The sequence below is a fragment of the Coregonus clupeaformis genome, chromosome 30, assembly GCF_020615455.1.
Source record: "Coregonus clupeaformis isolate EN_2021a chromosome 30, ASM2061545v1, whole genome shotgun sequence".
NCBI classification, from domain to species: Eukaryota; Metazoa; Chordata; class Actinopteri; order Salmoniformes; family Salmonidae; genus Coregonus; species Coregonus clupeaformis.
Window position 1 is genome coordinate 6838067 of NC_059221.1, and position 26536 is coordinate 6864602.

The window sequence follows — 26536 nt, forward strand, 5'->3', positions numbered from 1 at the left end:
TAAATATTACTATGATGGGAGATAGAGTCGTGGTCAAAAGTTTTGAGAATGACACAAGTATTGGTCTTCACAAAGTTCGCCGCTTCAGTGTTATGAGATATTTTTGTCAGATGTTACTATGGTATACTGAAGTATAATTACAAGCATTCCATAAGTGTCAAAGGCTTTAATTGACAATTACATTAAGTTTATGCAAAGAGTCAATATTTGCAGTGTTGACCCTTCTTTTTCAAGACCTCTGCAATCCGCCCTGGCATGCTGTCAATTAACTTCTGGGCCACATCCTGACTGATGGCAGCCCATTCTTGCATAATCAATGCTTGGAGTTTGTCAGAATTTGTGGATTTTTGTTTGTCCACCCGCCTCTTGAGGATCGACCACAAGTTCTCAATGGGATTAAGGTCTGGGGAGTTTCCTGGCCATGGACCCAAAATGTCGATGTTTTGTTCCCCAAGCCACTTACTTATCACTTTTGCCTTATGGCAAGGTGCTCCATCATGCTGGAAAAGGCATTGGTCGTCACTAAACTGTTATTGGATGGTTGGGAGAAGTCGCTCTCGGAGGATGTGTTGGTACCATTCTTTATTCATGGCTGTGTTCTTAGGCAAAATTGTGAGTGAGCCCACTCCCTTGGCTGAGAAGCAACCCCACACATGAATGGTCTCAGGATGCTTTACTGTTGGCATGACACAGGACTGATAGTAGCGCTCACCTTGTCTTCTCCGGACAAGGTGTTTTCCGGATGCCCCAAACAATCGGAAAGGGGATTCATCAGAGAAAATGACTTTACAGTCCAATCCCTGTACCTTTTGCAGAATATCAGTCTGTCCCTGATGTTTTTCTTGGAGAGAAGTGGCTTCTTTGCTGCCCTTCTTGACACCAGGCCATCCTCTAAAAAGTATTTGCCTCACTGTGCATGCAGATGCACTCACAGCTGCCTGCTGCCATTCCTGAGCAAGCTCTTCACTGGTGGTGCCCCAATCCCGCAGCTGAATCAACTTTAGGAGACGGTCCTGGCGCTTGCTGGATTTCTTGGGTGCCGTGACGCCTTCTTCACAACAATTGAACCTCTCTCCTTGAAGTTCTTGATGATCCGATCTTACTAGCAGCAATATCCTTGCAGCAATAGCCCTTTTTGTGCAAAGCAATTGTTGACGGCACGTGTTTCCTTGCAGGTAACCATGGTTAACAGAGGAAGAACAATGATTTCAAGCACCACCCACCTTTTAAAGGTTCCAGTCTGTTATTCTAACTCAATCAGCATGATAGAGTGATCTCCAGCCTTGGCCTTGTCAACACTCTCACCTGTGTTAACGAGAGAATCACTGACATGATGGCAGCTGGTCCTTTTGTGGCAGGGCTGAAATGCAGTGGATTAAGTTCATTTTCATGGCAAAGAGGGACTTTGCAATTAATTGCAATTCATCTGATCACTCTTCATGACATTCTGGAGTATATTCAAATTGCCGTAATCAAAACTGAGGCAGCAGACTTTGTGAAAATGTGTATTTGTGTCATTCTCAAAACGTTTGACCACATCAATAAATGGGGGGCAAACACAGGAGAAGTTAAAAGCTAAATAAAATGAAAACCCCTGGAAAGGGGTCTGAGCTGGCAACCCTGAGTAACAATAGTTACAATCTAAGTCAGTCGCATGAACCATCCCTTCACCTCGTTTTGTTATAACATCTTTGGCCTGACAGATGTTTACGTGACAACCAGTATGCATTGTATGATGTCTACAAACATGGCGCCACACATAGCTGGCATTTACAGTGCATTCGGAAAGTATTCAGAGCCCTTGACTTTTTCCACATTTTGTTGCGTTACAGCCTTATTCTAAAATTGATTCAAAAAATTTTTTCCCATAAATCTACACACAATACCCCATAATGACAAAGCAAAAACAGTTTTTTTTAGAAATGTTAGCAAATAATAATAATAAAAAAAACATACCTTATTTACACACGTTTTCAGACCCTTTGCTATGAGACTCGAAATTGAGCTCAGGTTCATCCTGTTTCCATTGATCATCCTTGAGATGTTTCTACAACTTGATTGTAGTCCACCTGTGATGAATTCAATTGATTGGACATGATTTGGAAAGGCACGCACCTGTCTATATAAGGTCCCACATTTAACAGTGCATGTCAGAGCAAAACCAAGCCGTGAGGTGACCATGAACCCTATGGTCACTCTGACAGCGCTCCAGAGTTCCCTGTGGAGTTGGGAGAACCTTCCAGAAGGACAACCATCTCTGCAGCACTCCACCACAAGCCTTCATGATAGTGGCCAGACGGAAGCCACTCCTCAGTAAAAGGCACATGACAGCCCGCTTGTATTTTGCCAAAAGCCACCTAAAGGACTCTCAGACCATGAGAAACCAGATTCTCTGGTCTGATGAAACCAAGATTGAACTCTTTGGCCTGAATGCCAAGTGTCACGTCTGGAGGAAACCTGGCACCATCCCTACGGTGAAGCATGGTGGTGGCAGCATCATGCTGTGGGGATGTTTTTCAGCGGCAGGGACTGGGAGACTAGTCAGGTTTGAGGGAAAGATGAATGGAGCAAAGTACCGAGAGATCCTTGATGAAAATATGCTCCAGAGCGTTCAGGAAATCAGGCTGGGGCGAAGGGTCACCTTCCAACAGGAAAACAACCCTAAGCACACAGCAAAGACAAAGCAGGAGTGGCTTCGGGACAAGTCTCAATGTCCTTGAGTGGCCCAGCCAGAGCCCGGACTTGATCCCGATCGAACATCTCTGGAGAGACCTGAAAATAGCTGTGCAGCGATGCTCCCCATCCAAACTGACAGACGAATGGGGGAAACTCCCCAAATACAGGTGTGCCAAGCTTGTAGCGTCATACCCAAGAAGACTCAAGGCTGTAATTGCTGCCAAAGGTGCTTTAACAAAGTACTGAGTAAAGGGTCTGTTTTTGCTTTGTCATTATGGGGTATTGTATGTAGATTGATGAGGGGGGGGAAAAACAATTTAATCCATTTTAGAATAAGGCAGTAACGTAACATAATGTGGAAAAAGTCAAGAGGTCTGAATATTTTCCGAATGCACTATAGCTTAGCATTAGCTCAACATAATCAATACAACCTTCCAAAAACTATTTTACACACGTGTCCATTACAATCTATGCAAGAATCATAATGCTTGATTTGTTACCAGTACTTGAAAACATGAATAAAACAGTAAATACGTTATGCTCCATACGTACATACGGTGTGCTAAAGTAGAAACGACAACACGACATACAGAAAATATTACGATAACGTAATAAGGCACTTTGATAGGACACATGTCCGAAGTTGTTATTAGTAAGGAAAACAACGAAGGTAATGCGGAAAATGTGTCAGGGGGAATAACGTTTGCAGGTTCTGTTCTGACTGGAGATGCGCAAAACACACCTCAATTCAAACTGTTGTTAGAAAGCAAGAAATACAATTGACAAGTTGAAACAGCCTATAGATAATTATCAGGCAGCGAGCCTTGGTTTGAGGGCAGCCTGGGTTAACTGTTCTGTTGCGTCACAATCAAATTTTGGAACGGTGAGTTCAACTACACATCTGCCACGCCTATCCTCAACACGGGGGCCCCTCAGGGGTGTGTGCTTAGTCCCCTCCTGTGCGCCCTGTTCATCCACGACTGCGTGGCCGCGCACGACGCAAACACCATCATCAAATTTGCTGACGACACGACGGTGGTAGGCCTGATCACCGACGACGATGAGACAACCTATAGGGAGGAAGTCAGTGACCTGGCAGTGTGGTGTCATGACAACAACTTCTCCCTCAACGTCAGCAAGGTAAAGGAGCTGATTGTGGACTACAGGAAACTGCACCATTTGAGATCATCTTAACCGCTTGGTATGGCGCTAAAGAGGGTAGTGCGTACGGCCCAGTACGTTACTGGGGCCGAGCTCCCCGCCATCCAGGACTTCAGTGTTAGAGGACGGCCTTAAAATTGGTGAAAGACTCCAGCCACCCAAATCATAGACTGTTGTCTCTGCTACCACACGACAAGCGGTACCGATGCACCAAATCTGGAACCAACAGGACCCTGAACAGCTTCTACCCCCAAGCCATAAGACTGCTAAATAGTTAACCAAATAGCTACCCGGACTATCTGCATTTTCCCTTTTTGCACTCTCTTTTGACTCATCACATACGCTGCTGCTAATGTTTATCATCTATCCTGTTGCCTAGTCATTTTACCCCTACCTATATGTACATATCTTCCTCAATGACCTTGTACCATTGCACATCGACCGTGTGTGTATTAGGGCTGAGACGATACCAGTATCGCGATACTCGTTAATATTGTGGCAAAGAAACAAAACACGAAGCGGATTTAACTTCTTTAGGAAAACAGACCTAATGTTGGAAACGAATGTCATTATATTGTCATCCAGAGTCACATTTCATTTATTTTCCAAGCTATAGCACACACTATTTTACATCCAAAAGGTTTTTAAAGGACCAAAGAGATCGGTCTTCTTCGTGTTTTCATTTTTGCCATGGAAAGAATATTGTGATACTGATATCATCACATCCCTAGTGTATTAAGCTAAGTTATCGTTACTCATTGTGTATTTGTTCCTTGTTATTATTTTTATATAATTGTTCAATGTTTCATTTCTGCATTTTAAGGAAGGGCCCGTAAGTAAGCATTTCACTCTTAGTCTACACCTGTTGTTTACGAAGCATTTGACAAATACAATTTTATTTGATTACAACAGCATGTAGTCTGACATACCAGTAATTCCAACAACTAACAGAGATATTAAACTTCCCAGTATCTATCTGTCCCCCCCTCCATTCCTCCCTCTCTCCCTCTTGTCCTCTCCGTTACAGCACAGTTTACAGGACAGTTTAGAGTACCATCGTTTCTAAAACAAATGGATCCTTAACCTCTCTCATTTTCCTTCTCGCCCTCCATAGTGTTGCTTCGGGGGGAGGTGGCCCAGCTCCAGGAGGAGGTGCACCTGCTGAGGCAGATGAAGGATATGTTGAGTAAGGACCTGGAGGAGGGCCAAGGAGGCTGCTCTGCTGACGTGCTCTCGGCCACCCAACTCCGCATGCAGCTGGCCCAGAAGGAGCAGGAGCTGGACCGTGCCAAGGAGGTACTGCAGGGTGAGTGAGCGGGCCGACGGGGGGGGACGGGGGGGCTAAACAGTGGAAAGTGGAAGGCCAAAGTGGAATAAACAAATACCGAGACAGAGAGATTCAATAAAAATGTTGAAGTGCCTGTGGCACATCCCAAAATAGTGCAGACAGTAACTCCAGGGGTATTGAGGTCACAAAGCTCCATTTAATTTTAAACATATCTATGGATCCTTTTATTAGGGAAATATCTCCCACTTAGATTACGATAAAAGAAAAATAATGATCTTGTTCGATATCAAAATAAACACATGGGTTGTCATGGGATTTTGTGTCTACGACTGTTCGTCGGCAGTGGCCTATGCTGTTACACAGAAAGTAATACAATAGCATAACATATAATGGCATAGAATACAGTAATACAATATTACCCTTGTGGCCTCTGTTGCTAGCATCCGGACGTTAATATTTTATGAGTGGTCTGCAATGAAAGCCAAAGCCAACAGACCCCTGCAGACACGAACAGCAATCACAAGTAATGAAAGCTGAATTAAGAGTGGCTTCATTTAGCTTACAGGGTCTAGAGAAGTTAAGCAGGACTGCTCTGCTCTATGATCAAGCTCAGCTGCGTGGGAGGACAAAGATAATTGCTTGTTGTCATCTCTTAATTAATATCAGTATGTTTTCATTGCTCTGGAATAGCTTCAAGCACTGATAGTCATTGAGGTGAAGAGATGTGCGAGTACTTTGTTGGCTAGTGTAGATTGACACTATAGCCTCGTTGGTGAAGGTACTCATCAAAGTATGAGGCCAGAGTCTGACATATATTTTTGGGGGTTGATACTAAAGGTTGAAAAACAAGCTAGCACATGAATTGCCATGACATCCGTAGATGGAGCTTGTACAGTGTTTTTTGCACTACAATTCCATCCAACCATTTCATGAGGATGAATGACCTGACGCATAAAAAAAGTCACGATAAGCATTATGGAAACAGCATTGTCTGTAAAATTGTATAATGTCGACTAAAAAAAATACGCTAGACAAGGTGGGATATTTTTGGGGGTCTGTGAAATAGACTATGCGACAATTGCGGTGGAAACGTTGTTATGCGCAAATATTGATAGTCAACTTTGAGTCACGCTATGATGTTGTAGCCTACTACCACCACGACATGGAAAAGCATGCAGAGTTTATAGGCAGATGGAATAACTTATTTAATAACTTCATAACTCATTATGGTTATGTGCACGAGATGAGCTTCATGCAAATTTCCAATAAATATTGAGGGTAGGCTATCATTTGAATGATCCTGGTGACATGATGTTCGATGCTTGACTCAATTTTTTATTTTATTTTATTTATTTATTCGTATCTCATCATATAACCTACCCTGTCCACTTTATCAGCTAAAGAGCATGCACCAAAACCAGATTGGGCGAGTATGCTATTTATCTCAACAGGTTTTGAGACAAAACCGTCCGTAGAGTTCAAAATGAGATGGAAACACCATAACCTTTCAAACCAATACATTTCTCCAGCAACTTTAGCATCCCACCAACTTTTTGCAGACATTTGCTTATATCTGAATTAAAGGTATTGCTGGCGACCAAGCCTGTACTTACATTTCCTGCAACTGACTTGATTGCGGTAATGTATTTAAAAGACCCTCCAACCCCACAGTATAAACGTCACCTTGCGCCTTACCGTCTTTGGTGCGCATTAAATCATGAACATTTTGTTGTTGTTGTCCGACATCAAACTTGTCCTGGTCATTATGAAAAACCATAAACACAAAAATGACAGTCTGCATGACATTGCAGCAGCCTGGTCCAAACAGCAACGTTACCTGCTATGTTTTGCACCAAAAACCCATCCATTTAAAATGTATTTTAAGATATGTCAGTATAGAGTGCCATGCAACTAAAAGCAACTTTCTCTAGACAATGTTGTGGTTTGTTGCAGGGGGTGGAACTAGTTCAGGTAGCAGAACCGAAAACTGGAAAAGAGCTCAATCAGAACCGGCAACAGAATCAGAACCGGGAACGAAAGTGATCTATACTGTTCCGGAACAGAACCGTTATTTTTTATGTTCCTGCCATTTTTTTTCAGTCCCACAAAAAAATCTACGAAGTGCTTATGCAAAGCCCTCACACTGTCACTCAGAAACTTATTCCAGTGTCTGCCTGCCAGCTGGAAATCTTTGCCAGTGTATTTCAGCGTGTGTAGGCTACCTGCGCCTTCCCCTCCAAAGCATAGGTTACTATAGCCTACTGACGACGTTACAAACCTGATTTTTAAATTAGAGAAGAATGGATAAAGTTTTTCAATGCTAGTTAAGGATACAAAAAGGTAAGACGTGTTTTTATTTAATTCTGGACACAAAAGCTTGTTAGCTAACTAGCTAGCTAACGTTAGCTCTGGTCCAATGTTAAGCCGATTCTCAGCAGTTCAAAGAAATTCAAAGTTCCTCCATAGAAGCCGCTCCTCTGTAGGTATAATTCTGTGGGCCTAATTCAGATAATGCGTCATAACAAGATGCCAAGCCTCCTCCTCCAACCTCTCTCGCTCTCTTCCCACCCACAACATTTCAGTCGCATCTCGCACCCTACACTTGTCTGCCCATCACACATAAACAACTATAGCTTGCAGAGGTAAAAAAAAAAGGAACAGAAAGGAACAATATAAACCAGTACTTTTTTTGGGTTTGAACCGGTTCAGAACTTTATTTTGCTGGTCAGAACAGTGAAATGGAACGGAACAAATGGGTCTCACACTCCACTGGCTTCCAGTTGAAGCTCGCATCTACTACAAAACCATGGTGCTTGCCTACGGAGCTGTGAGGGGAACCACCTTACCTTCAGGCTCTGATCCTACACCCAAACGAGGGCACTACATTCATCCACCTCTGGCCTGCTAGCCCCCCTACCTCTACGGAAGCACAGTTCCCGCTCAGCCCAGTCAAAGCTATTCGCTGCACTGGCACCCCAATGGTGGAACAAGCTCCCCCATGACGCCAGGACAGCGGAGTCACTGACCACCTTCCGGAGACACTTAAAACCCTACCTCTTTAAGGAATACCTGGAATAGTATTATAGTAATCCTTCTACCCCCCCCCCCTTTACTACCACTGTCTTTTGTCTAAACTAACACCTGACTTATTTCACCTGCTAGCACTGACTTGTTTAAAGAAATGTACTTATGGTGTGATCGAGATGTGGTTGTCCCACTGGCTATCCTAAGTTGAATGCACCAATTTGTAAGTCGCTCTGGATAAGAGCGTCTGCTAAATGACTTAAATGTAAATGTCTGTTCAGAACGAAACGATTGGAAATTATTTTGGTTCCAACCCCTGGTTTGTTGCTAACATTAGCTTGTTATCTATCTAGCTGGCTAGCCCGCTCATATACCAGAACAACATTTTGAGTTTAACAGGAAAATGAACACAAGGTAATTATTTACAAATTATTTACAAGTAGCTGCTAACTTACTGTTTGTTGTAAATGTGAAGAACAATGATCGCAACAACAGGTGAAAGTTGGATGTCTATTGCTCAGTTACGGCAAGCAATGGCGATATAATGGCGAATGCAGACAAGAATGTGGTAAATATGGGGCTGTTTGAAAGTGGACTATATAAAAATTGCCCAATTATTTTTTTCAGGCAACATACTGCAAATCCTATGTGAATTACTCTGCCCAAAGTGGGTGAAAACACACTTTGGTGATGAAATGTAACTTCCTTATGTTATGAAATACAGTTTACCAAGACAAATATGAGTATTCATGTTCTGAATCGTTCAGTGGGGTCTTTCTCTAACATTTCATTAACAGTATATCCAAAAAGTCGGATTTCGTAACCTAATACATCCAATAATAAGCACCGAGCTCTGTTGACAGAGCTGTGCAGCTTTCTCGCACCATGTTGTGGTGGTCATCTTCAAAGTTGTTTCCGCAGGTTGCAAAAAACAAAGAAATCATGACATGAGCTTATGACACTCAGTGATTATCTGAAGCCCCACTGTGACTCGCTAATGTCAACAACATGACTCAGAGGCTGATATCTCAATACCCCTGGTGACCTCAAGTATGACAAGGTAGACAACATTGATTGAGTGGGACCATGATCGAGCTAAAGTTTGGGGTCCATCACTAGAGCAACTCATGGCACCCTTATGTTACCATCACTGGATGGACATCTGTGGCTAGCACATACTGACCACGCTGTGTTTCGAGGCCCTAACTATAGAACTGCGGATTTAGCATTAGCGTCATTAGCGCTCCCAGCCTGGTCCCAGATGCAGGAAATGGGTGATTTGTTGGAGCCACCCCCAGCGGTGCCACTTTCAGTCACGGCCAAGCAGAACCTGGAAACATCTGTCATCCCAATTTTGGCTCATTTACTTGTTTGTGTTGTTGTGCTGGTTGTTTTCCGTACATGCGGGGAGTCTCTCTCTCTGGTTTGGCATACTAACGAGCAGTAGCAGGGATAATTACAGTTTGTGGGTTTGTTTTGAAAGAGATGAACTAAATCCAGGAGAGCGAACCTGTGGGGCCACAGTAGTACTGAAACCATAGCAACCCTATAATACTGGCCGCCGTTAAAAGAACAGTGGCCTTTTCACCTCAGCCTCTTGTTCACACAGATCATGTTCCTTCCTCACTGTTACCTGAGTTAGCGGAGTTAGCAGAATAGCGTAGGCCCACTAGAGGACTCATTAGTTCTTCAAGCTGAGGGACCTTTGTTTTGAAGTACCTTTTGGTGGGAAACAGAAGTGTTCTAGAGAGTATCTTGTCAAATGAAATGATGCTAGACTGCTGCAAATTAAACTGAGGCATTGTCGTTTCTGTTTGATTTAACCCGCTTTTCACGAGGCGGACATATTGTAAACAGTCAGCCAGATGCCCAAATGAAATCCTCGCTTGAGCCCAAAGTTTTGAGAGCATAAGCTCTCACAGGGACTTTGATTGCCGCTCCCAAAGATTGATGTGATGCAGGACGACTGCGGTTTTGTGTTTATCTGTTGGGATGAAAAAGGAGGAGGCTGGAGTGCTACAGATGAGTGACAGAGATGTGGACGGCACCATGCCTCTTCTGCTGTGGCCTGCCACTAGAGCACAGCAGTGAATTATATTGTGCTGTTGGGTTTTCAGTTTTCCGTATCACAACCATCCAGGGTGTTGTTCCTACCTCAGCTCTGAGTGAGTTAGTTCTCTATGTATGTGAAGTTTTGTATCTGAGTAAATTAATGCAAAAATTTAACAAGGGCACCTCCAATCCACCTTACCCTCCTTCTCTCAATCCCAGCACTCTTATCAGTTATTTGTATTTATTTATCTCCATACCTCTCTCTCTCTCTCTCTCTCTCTCTCTCTCTCTCTCTCTCTCTCTCTCTCTCTCTCTTTCCCTCACTTCAGGTCTCATTGTCTTTTCCATTCATTTTGTTCGACTCTAGCACAGCCCCATCTCCATGTGAAGTCCTGTGTCTAGCCCACTCCATGCCCGTCATTGGGCTCTGAACGCTGGAATTGTGTTGGTGGGTAATTGCCACCCGCTCACAATTGTATGCCCATGGACACTAGAGCTGGCAGGAGAAGAACAGCGTCAGAAACATACCCAAATTAGCTAAACAGTGCAGGGCATGGAGTGAATATGGCTATACAGAACATTACAGTTGAAAGAAACGAGGAAAGGAAGCATCTTAGACATAGCCTAACCTACCTTTGCAAAAATAAGGGCCCCTTTAGATATAGAGAATTGAAATGCCCTGTCCAGCTACTGCAGCTGAACTGTTCTCATTTCATGGTGTTCACAAGTTTTTCCGAGTCACTTTCTGGTGGCACAATTTCCCTGCAAACAAGTTGGATATTTCATTTGCATCAATTATTCAAAGTGTAGTTTGTCCACACTGCCAGTTTTTAATTAGCCATTCCACAGTGCGTAAATACTATCTCAGGGATTCCCAGTCACAGCCAGAAATGAAATCCTCAATTGCAATGTATTATCGAAGCATAGTCTGGCGAGTGCATTTAGTGATGTTTAACGCTACGACAAGCTCTGAAAGTCGCAGAGCCCCACACTCTGGACCCCTTCCTCAGAATACACACCACACAGCTACCCATAAAGGGTCACCACACTCTCATTGGACCACGTAGCAACAGGTAGAACAGTGAGACAGATATTTCACCGGATGTATAAATGTGAAGCATCCGGTTGGCGTTTCTACTCACTACCAAATATGGTAGTAAGAGGAAGCCCAGTGGGAGAAGATGGAACGAGATGGATTTTGGTCAACTTTCTGATAATTTACTCATCAATGAAACATTTGATCTCAATACAGTTTTCTGTTCCCAAAACTACAATCTGTTACGAACAGAGTGGACTAAGTTTTGTAGGCTTTCCCCTTTGCCAAAGTTTCAAAAAATTGCGTTGTTTAGAAGGAGTGCAAAGGCTAATTGAGTTATGGCACACGCGCACTTCAGAGTATGCGTTCCCCAATGGAAATATGCACATGTATTATAGAACGCGCTAATAGCATCTCGCTAGCTCGTGCTTGGCTCTGCCCACCTCCTTGCTTGTTCTGCCCACTATGGCTAATTTGTTCCCATTTGAAACGACAGGCTGTGATCTATCTTGGTTTAGTTATAAAAATCTTTGACATAGCCCTTTACACTAGTACCTGTATACGGGTTGAAAATGGCAGATTTGGGCACCGATAAATATGTAAATTGGAATACAGTGGCTGTACAGTAACATGCTATACATGACGTCAGAGCTCTGCGCTTCACAGCGCTGTATAGGTTTTGACTGACAGCCGTTCTGAACTTGAGCACCTCACACGACAAGATGTTGGCCCCATCCCTCCTGCTAATTGGGTAACCTTTGCAAATGTTTTTGTTGTCTGAGTGAGGGAAATACTGTAAATTAAGAGGACGCTATGTATTTTAAAAGATGAGACGTTGAGGATTATAATAAATACCGCTTTGATGCCATACAAGCAAGCCAAACACCTGTGAGTCCAATGTGCACTTCACATTTGCATAGCATAATACCCATGTCATATACAGTGTCAACGTTTATGAACACTGTTTGATGTACAGTTACAGGATGACATGGTGTCATACCCTGGGTTGTTCTGAACAGAATGAGCCTATGTTTGTCTATTGTGAAGAAAATTGGCCTCGGCACACGCACTTGAATGTACACTTTTTGGATTGCGTAAACAACTACAGTAATTGTGTGATGGCGAGGATGCAGGGTTGTGTTCCAACCAAAACAACTACAAGTGTGTTTTCTCTAGTTCCTCAATGGCACGGATAGGAGTGCTCAAAAAAGCACTCAGTTGAAGACACTTCGAGTCATAAAAGTGCATTGAAATTACTTAGGAACTGTACACACGTTGGAGAGGTGTGTGGCCACTTGGAGGCATCAGTTAGTTCTCTCACTCAAACCCTTGGAATTATTTTGTTTTATGTTGCACCTTCCCCACATTTTCCAGGAATATTTGTATCATGTTGCTGAATGTATCCAGAGTATTTTACGATTTTGTTATCAACAAATGCGGCAAAAGGTACAGTAAATGTAAAATGCATATAAAATCAACAGTGTAATGTTTGAATTCAGTCTTGTTAGATTAACTGTTGTGTCCTCACCTTTGGTCTAATAATTTTCCCATAATCTGCAAATTGTTCCCTTTCAATTGCTACCATGGTTATGCATATGCTTTTCATATTTCTTCTGTAAGAAACATTTCAATTTAGCCCTATCCACATAGGCCAATTCCCACAAGTGTAAAGGGTTAACCTGATCACATTCAATTGATTACAGTTTGAGGTATTAACAAATGAAGGCTCCTTTCAAAACAACTCCGATAGTAAAAAAAAAAGTGAAAAACATGAATGCAGCCAGGCTCATATACTCCAAACTTCCAAGCCTTTTTTGATTTTTTTGATTGGAGCTTTTTCATTTAAAGAAATAATCGAAGTGTTTTCGCTCCTTCATCGTTCAATCTTCACCATCCATTTGTCTTCAGGGAGTTGTAGTGTACCTTTGTACACCAATCCCCAATCAAGACAACAACCAATCAGCAGGCCAAAATCCATAGAGAAACATTAGATGGACTTCTTTAAATTACTTGTTTCATGAATTGCACCTTGGTATAATGAATTGTTATTGGTGGCTCGCCACACCAATCAACTTGACCCCCTCTCGTCACTACCGAGCCACATGTTCGCTGCAAAGAAAGACAGACATTATACAGAGTAATGAGACAGACATAAACCCTTTTTCCATAAAAATATGAACACACTGGAACTGATGCTCTGCAAGAAATAATGGTGACAAACACACTGGAAAACCGTTTAAATAGACATTAAGCGCACTAGAGCACATTACATACACTACCGTCCAAAAGATTGGGGTCACTTAGAAATGTCCTTGTTTTCGAAAGAAAAGCAATTTTTTTGTCCATTAAAATAACAGTAAATTGATCAGAAATACAGTGTAGACATTGTTAATGTTGTAAATGGCTATTGTAGTTGGAAACGGCTGATTTAAATAATTTTTTTTTTTTTTAAATGGAATATCTACATGGGCGTACAGAGGCCCATTATCAGCAACCATCAGTCCTGTGTTCCAATGGCACGTTGTGTTTGCTAATCCAAGTTTATAATTTTAAAAGGCTAATTGATCATTAGAAAACCCTTTTGCAATTATGTTAGCACAGCCGGCCTTCTTGAGACTAGTTGAGTATCTGGAGCACCAGCAATTGTGGGTTCGATTACAGGCTCAAAATGGCCAGAAACAAAGAACTTTCAGAAACTCGTTAGTCTATTCTTGTTCTGAGAAATGAAGGCTATTCTATTCGAGAAATTGCCAAGAAACTGAAGATCTCGTACAACGCTGTGTACTACTCCCTTCACAGAACAGCGCAAACTGGCTCTAACCAGAATAGAAAGAGGAGTGGGAGGCCCCGGTGCACAACTGAGCAAGAGGACAAATACATTGTGTTTAGTTTGAGAAACAGACGCCTCATTAAATATTACCCGCAAAACATCAGTCTCAACGTCAACAGTGAAGAGGCGACTCCGGGATGCTGACCTTCTAGGCAGAGAGGCAAAGAAAAAGCCATATCTCAGACTGGCCAATAAAAATAAGATTAAGATGTGAGATATGGCTTTTTCTTTGCAACTCTGTCTTTTTTGATCCTGTCGATTTTATGATATCATTACCTTTTACATTTATTTATAGTTGAAAAACAATTATTTTACTTTTTAATTTGTTTTTACGTTTAATTTTATTAAAATCATTGTAGCCATGCAATTATTTAGAACAATGTGGACTGCAAACAGGTTCAAGTTAACATATTTAGCAAAGATGGGATAGGTCTACATTTTGTTATTTTGTTTCTGTAAGCTGTTTAACAAACTATAACAGACTAACATGGGAATTTGAGTTTATTCCATGGCAATACATAAAAGACCGTAAATACACAACTTGAAGCAACCACATATTTAGCCATGGAGCACGTTCAGATAGGCCAGTGAGGGGCCAAGTCTCGACACACCCACAAATTGTTTATTCATCAAAACCCAGCCCTTTCACGCCAAGGCCAGCAACTTCGCCAATAATTGTGCTTGTGAAAATAGCAAAAATATTTGACACACCCGCGAATCTATAGCACTACTGCCCAGCGCTTAGATTGACCATTGCGTTAGATTTGTTCAAATAGAGTCCCTAGTCTTAGATGCTGAATAGATACAGATTGCAAAGTAACGATGTGTCAGAAGTGAGAGGATTAAATGAAAACCGCCACTACAGTCGAGAAATGGCGCGTGCGTTCAAATTCAGCAATGCTGTAAGAGCAACACTGCAGTGCCAAGTTGTATGCGTCAGTCACAGTAATGACTTCATCGGATAATCAAGTTGGGTGGGTTTCTCAAATTCAGCGCACGCTAATAAAACTGTCAGCTCAATGTATTTTTAGTTCTCTTCATGTTCTATCTTTGTATCAAAGTCTATTGTTTCTCTGCCCTGATTCCCCCACTGAAATGTCTATACTACTTGTCTTCACACACACTCGTATCTGTGGCTCCCCGGACTACCAGTTAATGAGGAATGTTTGATCCATCATTAATGGTTGCTCCCCTGGTTGCCCTGGCTCGCTTGTAAACTACAGGATCTCTACAGCAGTGAGGGTCAAAGGTCAATCTGGAGGCTTGTGGTTAAATTGTACATTTCAGGTCATGACAGAGCTGTTGGGTATGGGTTAGGTTTTACAGTGACCCCTCATTGTAGTACAGTGCAGGTTAACATCTTATAATATGACAGTATAGATATACTGAGTAGTCGGAGATAACCAAATCCTGAAAATAAATAACCCTTTTGCCTATACAGTGCATTACTATTGGCCAGATCCTTCAGGGAATAGGCAATATAGAGAATGTAGTGCACTATATAGGGAATATGGTCCCATTTCAGACTTGCCAGAATTCTTCAATCACATGAAGATCACTCATGTAACAGGCATTTCTAAGGTCCAGACTTGAATAGACAATGAATCCCAATCATATAGTCCAAGGGCTCTTTTTATGCTCTCTCCCAATTGTGCTTGGAGCTGATAGCATGTTAAAAGCCTGGCCCTTCTCTGTAATTTGGAGAGGCAACGTGGATTGGCTTCAGTCATTAGTGTGAAGAACGTCATCTCCCAAGGGAGATTTTGATGACTCGAGAGGCTCTCTTCTCTTGAGTGCTGGGCCTGAGATGAAGTGGACCTCTGGGACCGGAATTAGAGGACTAAAACTGTCTCAAACATCTCTGAAAATGTCTGGTCAGATTCACTCACACTGTAATCGCCAATAGGGTAGACCAAGTTTGAATGGCACCCTATTCCCTTTGTAGTGCACTACTTTTATTTTGTAAGTAGTGCACTACATAGGGAATAGGGTGCCATTTAGGACAATCCCTACATAAGGCTGAATCCTGGAGAGATGCATGTAGATTTTTTACCATCGATACTACAGACAATGTTGCCTGAGAGTGTTTTTGTAGCAGGAGTCACTTTTATCTGTGACAAAAAAATGATACATGAGGATAATTTTATAACACCCCCTCAAAAATCCTTAATCTCATCTCCTACACATGCCTCATCACAACCACAGGAATCTTGTATTAATTATTTACGTGATGTGTTTTATGTTGAATCATGATCTATATTATATTATACAGTGAGGGGGAAAAAGTATTTGATCCCCTGCTGATTTTGTATGTTTGCCCACTGACAAAGAAATGATCAGTCTATAATTTTAATGGTAGGTTTATTTGAACAGTTAGAGACAAAATAACAACAACAAAATCCAGAAAAACGCATGTCAAAAATGTTATAAATTGATTTGCATCTTAATGAGGGAAATAAGTATTTGACCCCTCTGCAAAACATGACTTAGTACTTGGTGGCAAAACCCTTGTTGGCAATCAGAGGTTGTTGCAAACCTGGTGGCCAACTACATCTCAGGAGGGATTTTGTTCCACTCTTCTTTGCAGATCCAAGTCATTAAGGTTTCGAGGCTGACGTTTGGCAACTCGAACCTTCAGCTCCCTCCACAGATTTTCTATGGGATTAAGGTCTGGAGACTGGCTAGGCCACTCCAGGACCTTAATGTTCTTCTTGAGCCACTCCTTTGTTGCCTTGGCCGTGTGTTTTGGGTCATTGTCATGCTGGAATACCCATCCATGACCCATTTTCAATGCCCTGGCTGAGGGAAGGAGGTTCTCACCCAAGATTTGACGGTACATGGCCCCGTCCATCGTCCCTTTGATGCGGTGAAGTTGTCCTGTCCCCTTAGCAGAAAAACACCCCCAAAGCATAATGTTTCCACCTCCATGTTTGACGGTGAGGATGGTGTCCTCCTCCTCCAAACACGGCGAGTTGAGTTGATGCCAAAGAGCTCCATTTTGGTCTCATCTGACCACAACACTTTCACCCAGTTCTCCTCTGAATCATTCAGATGTACATTGGCAAACTTTAGACCGGCCTGTATATGTGCTTTCTTGAGCAGGGGGACCTTGCGGGCACTGATAATGATGCAAATAATCGCACCAACTGTTGTCACCTTCTCACCAAGCTGCTTGGCGATGGTCATGTAGCCCATTCCAGCCTTGTGTAGGTCTACAATCTTGTCCCTGACATCCTTGGAGAGCTCTTTGGTCTTGGCCATGGTGGAGAGTTTGGAATCTGATTGATTGATTGCTTCTGTGGACAGGTGTCTTTTTATACAGGTAACAAGCTGAGATTAGGAGCACTCCCTTCAAGAGTGTGCTCCTAATCTCAGCTCATTACCTGTATAAAAGACACCTGGGAGCCAGAAATCTTTCTGATTGGGAGGGGGTCAAATACTTATTTCTCTCATTAAAATGCAAATCAATTTATAACATTTTTGACATGCGTTTTTCTGGATTTTTTTGTTGTTATTCTGCCTCTCACTGTTCAAATAAACCTACCATTAAAATTATAGACTGATCATTTCTTTGTCAGTGGGCAAACGTACAAAATCAGCAGGGGATCAAATACTTTTTTCCCTCACTGTAAATGTCATTATTTAATATTTTTTGCATTTAATATATTTTTTGCAATAAATATTTGGGGTTGAATTCACAAAGTAAGCAACGGTACAGAGTTTGCCTCATTTTAACCAGATTTTAACCACAAATCAACAACAGGATTTCAAGGGTTGAAATCACATTTATTGAAAACTCAATTGAATATCCACCAAAATTAAATATTGATTTGACATTATCTGGATTTTGCCCGGTTGGTTGTGGCTTGTGTCTTGGAAAACTGAAAGCCTACAACAACACAAGTGATGTTTTTTTTCCAGTGGAAAATGAATGTATCAGCCACCCCCAGTCCCCCATTTCTTGCTGGAGATTCATAATGTTCAGTCCGCTTCCCATTGTGGTTCAGTCACAAGACACAGGAAGTAGGATCCTCTTGAGCCACCGAGAGCTCCCACAGGAACATGATGTTCCAAACACACTACTGAATGAAGCCACTTCATGTCCCCCCCCCTCTCTCTCCCCTCCAAACACTCCAGGTGCACTACAGAGGAGGGTACAGGCTTTTAGTGTGCTATCAGCTCACATTACAAAGGCTGTGTCGGAAATGGCAACCTATTCCCTATATAGTGCACAACTTTTGACCAGGGTCCATAGGGCTCTGTTCAAAAGCAGAACACTATATAGGGAATAGTGTGCCATTTCGGACACCGCCACAGTATGAGATAACCACAGCTGCTATTGTCAAAAGAGAGTGTGCTTCGTGTGGTCACAAACCACTTATGCCAGTGTCTCACAGACAATGATGAGATAGAGTTGAACAAATGGGGTATGGTTTTGGTCTGCGATGTGTTTGGGGAACTGTGGTTAGATGGAGTCCTGCTGCTGGTTTGTTCTCTCACTCCCGCTGTTACCTGAAATGCCCTTGAGCTGACGAATATGCGCACGCACGCACACACACACACACACTGTATGTTAATACACACATGCATTAATCCACAAACAAACATAAACACACATAAATACAGACATCCACACATACACAGGTGCTGGTTTCATCACAGAGACAGTGTATGAAAGGACATCAATTCAACATTTTTATTTTTACACCGCCTTGTCCTCAAACTCAACACCTACACACAACATTAGCTCCAGGTCTATTTGCCCGGTTCCCTTGTGGTTTTCCCTGTCTCATATGATGACTTTTGGAGGGGCTGGAGTCTTGGACAAGCCCTCCGTGCTTCTGAGAATGGAAGTCATTAATATGGTAGTCAGCAAATGAGGCACCCAGGCGATTTCCTGTCTCACCTGTCCGGCTTAGCGCAGAGCCTCTGGCTCTCAGAATGAACTGAGACAACCCCAAGTCTGGCTGTTTATGAATGCACCACACCCCTCCATGCACTGTGACAACAAGGCTTTACCGATGCAAGATGTTGTTATCTGCCCTGCCACGTTTTTGCTCGGCTCAAAAGGGAGATTTGATATCACTTCCGGTGGCATGTGCAGAGAGGAGTGGAGCTTCCTTTCAGCCTTGCGGTCCGGCCAGGTGGCTCAGTCATACATCACGTTGGCATGGTGATTTGTCTCCCGGAGACCGCGGGTGAACAGAGGGGGTAAAAAGAAGGTGAATCTGTTTTTGTCGGAAGTTGGCGCTGGGATGGTCAAATCAAATTGTATTTGTCACATGCTTTGTAAACAACAAGTGTAGACTAACAGTGAAATGCTTACTTACGGGCCCTTCCCAACAATGCAGAGAGAATTAAATAGAAAAATTATAGAAAAAAACATGTGGAGTAAATATACAATGAGTCATTATTCCTGTAAATCGCTCTAAATGACTAAAACGTAAATGAGTAATGATAACTTGGCTATACACTGTATACATTTGATACCAGTACAGAGTCGATGTGCAGGGGTACGAGGTAATTGAGGTAGATATGTACATACAGGTAGGGGTAAAGTGACTAGGCAACAGGATAGATAGACAGTAGCAGCAGCGTATGTGATGAGTCAAAAGATGGTGCATATATTAGATGTCGCCGTACTGTATTGCCACCGTTTTGCGAGCTATGACCCAACTTTGCTATTTTATGATTATTTCGCCATTTATTTTTACTTTATTTCCACGAAATGTATGCGCTATCATTTCTTATAATTGACAAGAAGTTTTGAACATAACATCGGCAGTTACTTACCTCAATTCCGGCTTCAACTTCTACTCATCTGCCCTGGGCTCTTTCTGTAATTCCGATCCAATTTTCGGGGTATCCAAGAGGAAACGCTGACGTTACAGAGGCAAGAGAGGGGGATCCTGGTGAGATTAAGGCTAAGGGAGGACCGGCCACCTCTTCCCTCCATTCTACTGGTCACTTGATAATAAGATCGATGACCTCCGATCACGGTACTCTCGTAACTGCAATATTCACTGCTTTTCTGAAACTTGGCTTTCGGACAAGATGGATTCTCTAGTCACCGAGCGGACAAGACACTGGAGTCAGGGAAATTGGTGTGATCACACAACAAATGGTGTGATGACTCCAGCGCAGTGAAAGTCTCAACCCATTGTTCACCCGACTTGGAATACCTGATGGCCAAATGCCGACCCTTCTACCTCCAGAGGGAGTATTGAGCTGTTATCGTGATGATGTATACATTATCGTGATTTTACCGTGATGTTGTATACATTCCACCTCAGGACAAGAAAAATAACTAGCTGGCACTTAACAAACTGTATCAGAATATAAACAAGCAGGAAAACTTGAAACCAGAGGCTGCTTTCCTTGTTGCCGGTAATTTTTATTCTGCGTCATTAAGACACGTGATGCCCAACTTACATCAACAAGTCTCCTTCGCCACTAGGGGCGAAAAGTCCTGGACCACTATTACTCTAACCACAAGTAAGCATTGGGCCAGTAACCGAAAGGTTGCTGGATCGAATCCCCGAGCTGACAAGGTAAAAATCTGTTGTTCTGCCACTGAGCAAGGCAGTTAACACACTGTTCCCGGGCGCCGATGACGTGGATGTCGATTAAGGCAGCCCCCCGTTGGGTTAAATGCGGAAGACACATTTCAGTTGGATGCATTCAGTTGTACAACTGACTAGGTATCCCCCTTTCCCATTCGGCAAGTCAGATCATGACTCCGTACTCATGCTTCCTGTTTACACACAGAAGCTCAAACAGGAAGTACCCATGACTTGCTCAGTTGAGAAATGGTCATCAGAACCAGATATTATGCTACAGGACAGCTTTGCTAGCACTGATTGGAATATGTTCAGAGACTCTGCCGATAACATCGACGAGCTAACCACCTCCGTCACCGGCTTCATTAGGTTATCAAGATGGTACCGATAGACATGGCCACTCGGTTTCTAGCTGCTAAGCAACTTTGTAGTATTTTTTTAAATTTCTTGCCCAGAATGTTTTTTGCCGGAAATAACTTTTGAATATGAGAGCGGCGGTAACTCACCAGCATTTTGACCAGAAATACGACGATTTAACTTATCCCAGAGGCTGCTCCAAGACGCTGTCGGCAGAGAAGAGGTATTTAGAGTGGACTTTTTTTACCCCATCCACCCCTTCCGAGTATATTACTCGCTAATGTTCAGTCCCTGGACAATAAAGTAGATGAGCTCAGGGCGAGGATCTCCTTCCAGATAGACAACAGGGACTGTAACATACTCTGTTTCACGGAATCATGGCTCTCTCCGGATATACTGTCCCAGTCCATACAGCCAGCTGGGTTCTCAGTACATAGCGCAGATAGGAATAAAGAACTCTCCGGGAAGAAGAAAGGCGGAGGTGTATGTTTCATGATTAACTACTCATGGTGTGATTGTGGTAACCTACAGGAACTCAAGTCCTTTTGTTCACCCGACCTAGAATACCTCACACTCAAATGCCGACCGCATTACCTCCCGAGATAATTATCTTCGGTCATCGTCACAGCTGTGTATATTCCCCCTCAAGCCGATACTACAATGGCTCTCAAGGAACTACAATGGACTTTGTGCAAACTGGAAACCGCATGTCCTGAGGCCGCATTTATTGTAGCTGTGGAGTTTAACAAAGCAAATCTGAGGAAAATGCTACCGAAGTTCTGTCAACACACTGCCTGTAGTACTCACACTTCAAAAATTCTCAACCATTGTTACTCTACCTTCCGGGATGGCTACAAGGCCCTCCCTTCGGCATATCAGATCACGACTCCATTCTGCTCCTACCTACCTAATAGGCAGAAACTCAAACAGGAAGTTCCCGTGCTAAGGTCTATTAAACGTTGGTCTGACCAATCGGAATCGATGCTTCAAGATTGTTTTGATCACGTGGACTGGGATATTTTCCGGGTTGCCTCTGAGAATAACATTGATGTTTACACTGACACGGTGATGGAGTTCATCAGGAAGTGTGTAGGGGATGTTGTTTCCCACTGTGACAATTTTAAACCTATCCAAACCAAAAACCATGGATAGATGGCAGCATTCGCGCAAAACAAAGCGTGAACCACTGCATTTAACCACGGCAAGGTGACTGGGAATATGGTCGAATACAAACAGTCCAGTTATGCCCTCCGTTAGGCATTCAAACAAGCAAAACATCAGTACAGAGACAAAGTGGAGTCGCAATTTAACAGATCAGACATGAGACGTATGTGGCAGGGACTCCATACAATCACGGATTAAAGGGAAAATCAGCCACGTCGCGGACACCAACGTCTTGCTCCCAGACAAGCTAACACCTTCATTTGAAGTTTGTTGATGACAGGTGTATACAATCGAGCACAAAGCCATGCAATCTCCATAGACAAATATTGGCAGTAAAATGGCCCATACTAAAGAGCTCAGTGACTTTCAACGTGGCATCGTCATAGGATGCCACCTTTCCAAGTCAGTTCGTCAAATCTCTGCCCTGCAAGAGCTGCCCCGGTCAACTGTAAGTGCTGTTATTGTGAATTGGAAACGTCTAGGAGCAACAACGGCTCAGCCGCGAAGTGGTAGGCCACACAAGCTCACAGAACGGGACCGGCGAGTGCTGAAGCGAGTAGCATGTAAAAATCATCTGTCCTTGGTTACAACACTCACTACCGAGTTCCAAACTGCCTCTGGAAGCAACGTCAGCACAATAACTGTTAGTTGAGAGCTTCATGAAATGGGTTTCCATGGCCGAGCAGCCTCACACAAGCCTAAGTGCATGCGCAATGCCAACTGTCGGCTGTAGTGGTGTAAAGCTCGCCGCCATTGGACTCTGGAGCAGTGTAAACGCGTTCTCTAGAGTGATGAATCACACTTCACCATCTGGCAGTCCGACGGACTAATCTGGGTTTGGCGGATGCCAGGAGAACGCTACCTGCCCAAATGCAGAGTGCTAACTGTAAAGTTTGGTGGAGGAGGAATAATGGTCTTGGGCTGTTTTTCATGGTTCGGGCCAGGCCCCTTAGTTCCCGTGAACGGAAATCTTAACGCTACATTATACAATGACATTCTAGACAATTCTGTGCTTCCAACTTTGTGGCAACTGTTTGGGAAAGCCCTTTCCTGTTTCAGCATGACAATGCCCCTGTGCACAAAGCGATGTCCATACTGAAATGGTTTGTCGAGATCGGTGTGGAAGAACATGACTGGCCTGCATAGAGCCCTGACCTCAACCCCATCGAACACCTGTGGGATGAATTGGAACACCGACTGTGAGCCAGGCCTAATCGCCCAACATCAGTGCCCGACCTCACTAATGCTCTTGTGGCTGAATGGAAGCAAGTCCACGCAGCAATGTTCGAACATCTAGTGGAAAGCCTTTCCCGAAAAGTGGAGGCTGTTATAGCAGCAAAGGGGGGACCAACTCCATATTAATGCCCATGTGTTTGGAACGAGATGTTCGACGAGCAGGTGTCTCACTCACTTTTGGTAATGTAGTGTGTCTCGCAGCTCTCACAAAACGAATACATGCTAAACCAGTTATAATTTTAAAAGATAAAGATACAAAAGCGTTAAATAGAAACAACAATGTGATTAATTACCATTTTAAAAGTTTATATGAAAATGTATATGAATCTGAAATAAACAGGAGGATGGATCCTATAGCCTTCTTAGACTCAACTCTGAAGCAACTATCAGCAGACAAAAAATTATCATTAAGAGATCAGATTTCCTGTGGCGGTCCTCATGAGAGCCAGTTTCGTCATAGTGCTTGATGTTTTTTGCGACTGCACTTTAAACTTTCAAAGTTCTTGAAATGTTCCAGATTGACTGACCTTCATGTCTTAAAGTGATGATGGACTGTCGTTTCTCTTTGCTTATTTGAGCTGTTCTTGCCATAATATGGACTTGGTATTTTACCAAATAAGGCTGTCTTCTGTATACCACCCCTACCTTGTCACAACACAACTGATTGGTTCAAACGCATTAACCTTTTCACACGTACCAACAAATGGGTGTGATCATTCTACAGAGGTCCCTGCAACGTATGCTGAAACTGGTGTGATTAGAACGCTTATTTAGAACGTCCAGTTTTGATTGACACAACAGTCAGTATTTAAGCTAGCGACAGTTTTTTCTACATTAGTCCTAGCGCTAACTGAGGAAAGATTGACGTAACACAAGCGGTCATATTTAGAGAACTCTCGGCTGTCAGAAACCACAATATGAATTAGCTAATAACAATTACTATTTATAATTCATCACATCACGGGTGAGCTCACCATTGATCGAAATAATTGAGTAAAACACTTTCTAGAAAACAAAATTAATCCGACGATGGGTAGTTTGTGCGCGCCGCCATGTTTTGTTTTTTTGCGTCAACTGAAGATAATGAGAGGAGACAAGATGAGTTTGGTCTGTTTGCAGTATGCATGTTGAAGGGGCTGTGTTGTCTACGGTCATTCACTTCCCTTCATTCACTTCCGGAAGTTTACCCTTCACCTCACTATAACATCTTTGGTTTACGTGACACCCAGAATGCATTGTATAATGTCAACAAACATGGCCCCACACAGCTGGCAAATAACTTAGCATTAGCTCATTATAATCAGTACAACCTTCAAAAAATTATTTTACACACATCATAGGTGTCTATTACAATCTAGGCAATAATCGGAATGCATTATTTGTCACCAGTACTTGCAAACGTGAATAAAACTGTAAATACATTATGCTCCATACATACACGTAGAAACGACAACATGATATACAGAAAATAAGGCACTTATTTTTATAGGAATGCACACATGTCCAAAGTTATTATTTGTAAGGAAAACAACAAGGAAGGCAATGCCAATTCGTGCAGGACTGCGCAAATGTCTGCATACTTGATCTGCGGAAACATTGGTGAAATGTTTGGGGCTCCTCGAAGAGAGAAATTTTTCCGGCTCAGTAAAGCCTCAAACATAAATTGTCCACAACACTGAAATGGGCTACTACTATGTGAATTAATGAGGAGGTGGAACACACCTCAATTCAAACTGCTGTTAGAAAATAAAACTTTTTAGAATTTTATTTGAAATTGACAAGTTGAAACATAGTCTATAGATAATTAGCAGGCAGCGTGTGTCAACTGTCCTGTTGCGTAACAATCATATTTTGGAACAGTGAGTGCATTCTGACATCACGTGAATAAAACAACTCACGCTGGGGTGACCGTTAGAGATATTTGGAACTCACGTGTGAAAAGGTTAAGAAGGAAAGAAATTCCACAAATTCACTTTTAACAAGGCACACCTGTTAATTGAAAGTGTGCAAAGCTGTCATCAAGGCAAAAGGTGGCTACTTTGAAGAATCTCAAATATAAAATATATTTTGATTTGTTTAACACTTGTTTGGTTACTACAAGATTCCAAATGTGTTATTTCACAGTTCATGTCTTCACTATTATTCTACAATGTAGAAAATAGTAAAAATAAAGAAAATCCCTTTTAATGAGTAGGTGTGTGTCCAAACTTTAGACTGATATTGTATTTTAATTACCCTACCAACTAACCCTATACACCACAACATCAATTTTCTGTGATTTACATTCCATTTCTGTGGTACAGTTGATAATCAATGCTATAAACGCCAAGAAGCCAACCTTACTGAAGCATAGATCACTCATTGGCCTATCCCTATTCACAGGGATCCTCTCAGGATCCCTCACCCTTGACCCATCCACCTCTACTTTCTTCACGGCCTCAGCATACGACACCTTCTGCACTACTCTGACTCTAGCCACCTCAACCTACCTCTCTTGCACCGGACACTTCCGATCCCCAGCCACATGTGCACTCCTACAGTGGATACGATCACGTTTCAGGAGAAGACCTAGATGCAGACAGTGTCGAAGTAACAAAAGTTTATTACAAAAACAGGGGGCAGGCAAATGACAGGTCAAGGGCAGGCAGAGGTCAGTAATCCATGATGGTGTGACAAGGTACAGGACGGCAGGCAGGCTCAGGGTCAGGGTAGGCAGAATGGTCAAAACCGGGAAAACTAGAAAACAGGAACTTGAGAAAGACAGGAGCAAGGGGGAAAACGCTGGTAGGCTTGACGAAACGAAACGAACTGGCAACAGACAAACAAAGAACACAGGTATAAATACACTGGGGATAAATGGGGAAGATGGGCGACACCTGGAGGGGGGTGGAGACAATCACAGACAGGTGAAACAGATCAGGGTGTGACAGATACACACAACTTTATCCACCGAAACTACAATCCTCTATCCCATGCCCTTGTGCACACTTCCCACATGTTGGAATCTCCCTCCTACACACTGCTGCGACATAACCATAAACCTTGCTACCCCAGAAATCACTCCTTTCAATGGTGCCCTGTTCCTAAGAGCAAAGCAAGAAACCAATCTTGACCCAAGTTGCGTCACACAGAGTGCCTGCTCCCTCTGATCA

At 42.8% G+C, this 26536-nt stretch overlaps 1 protein-coding gene across 1 annotated transcript in view; it reads left to right on the forward strand.

The window, feature by feature from the left end:
• Positions 1-26536, forward strand: part of LOC121545959 (kazrin-like) — a 367424-nt gene that overhangs the window by 330771 nt on the left and 10117 nt on the right. The window contains exon 4 of the mRNA XM_041856909.2: positions 4952-5143. Coding sequence (XP_041712843.2) covers positions 4952-5143 — 192 coding nt within the window. The remainder of the gene's footprint in view (positions 1-4951; positions 5144-26536) is intronic.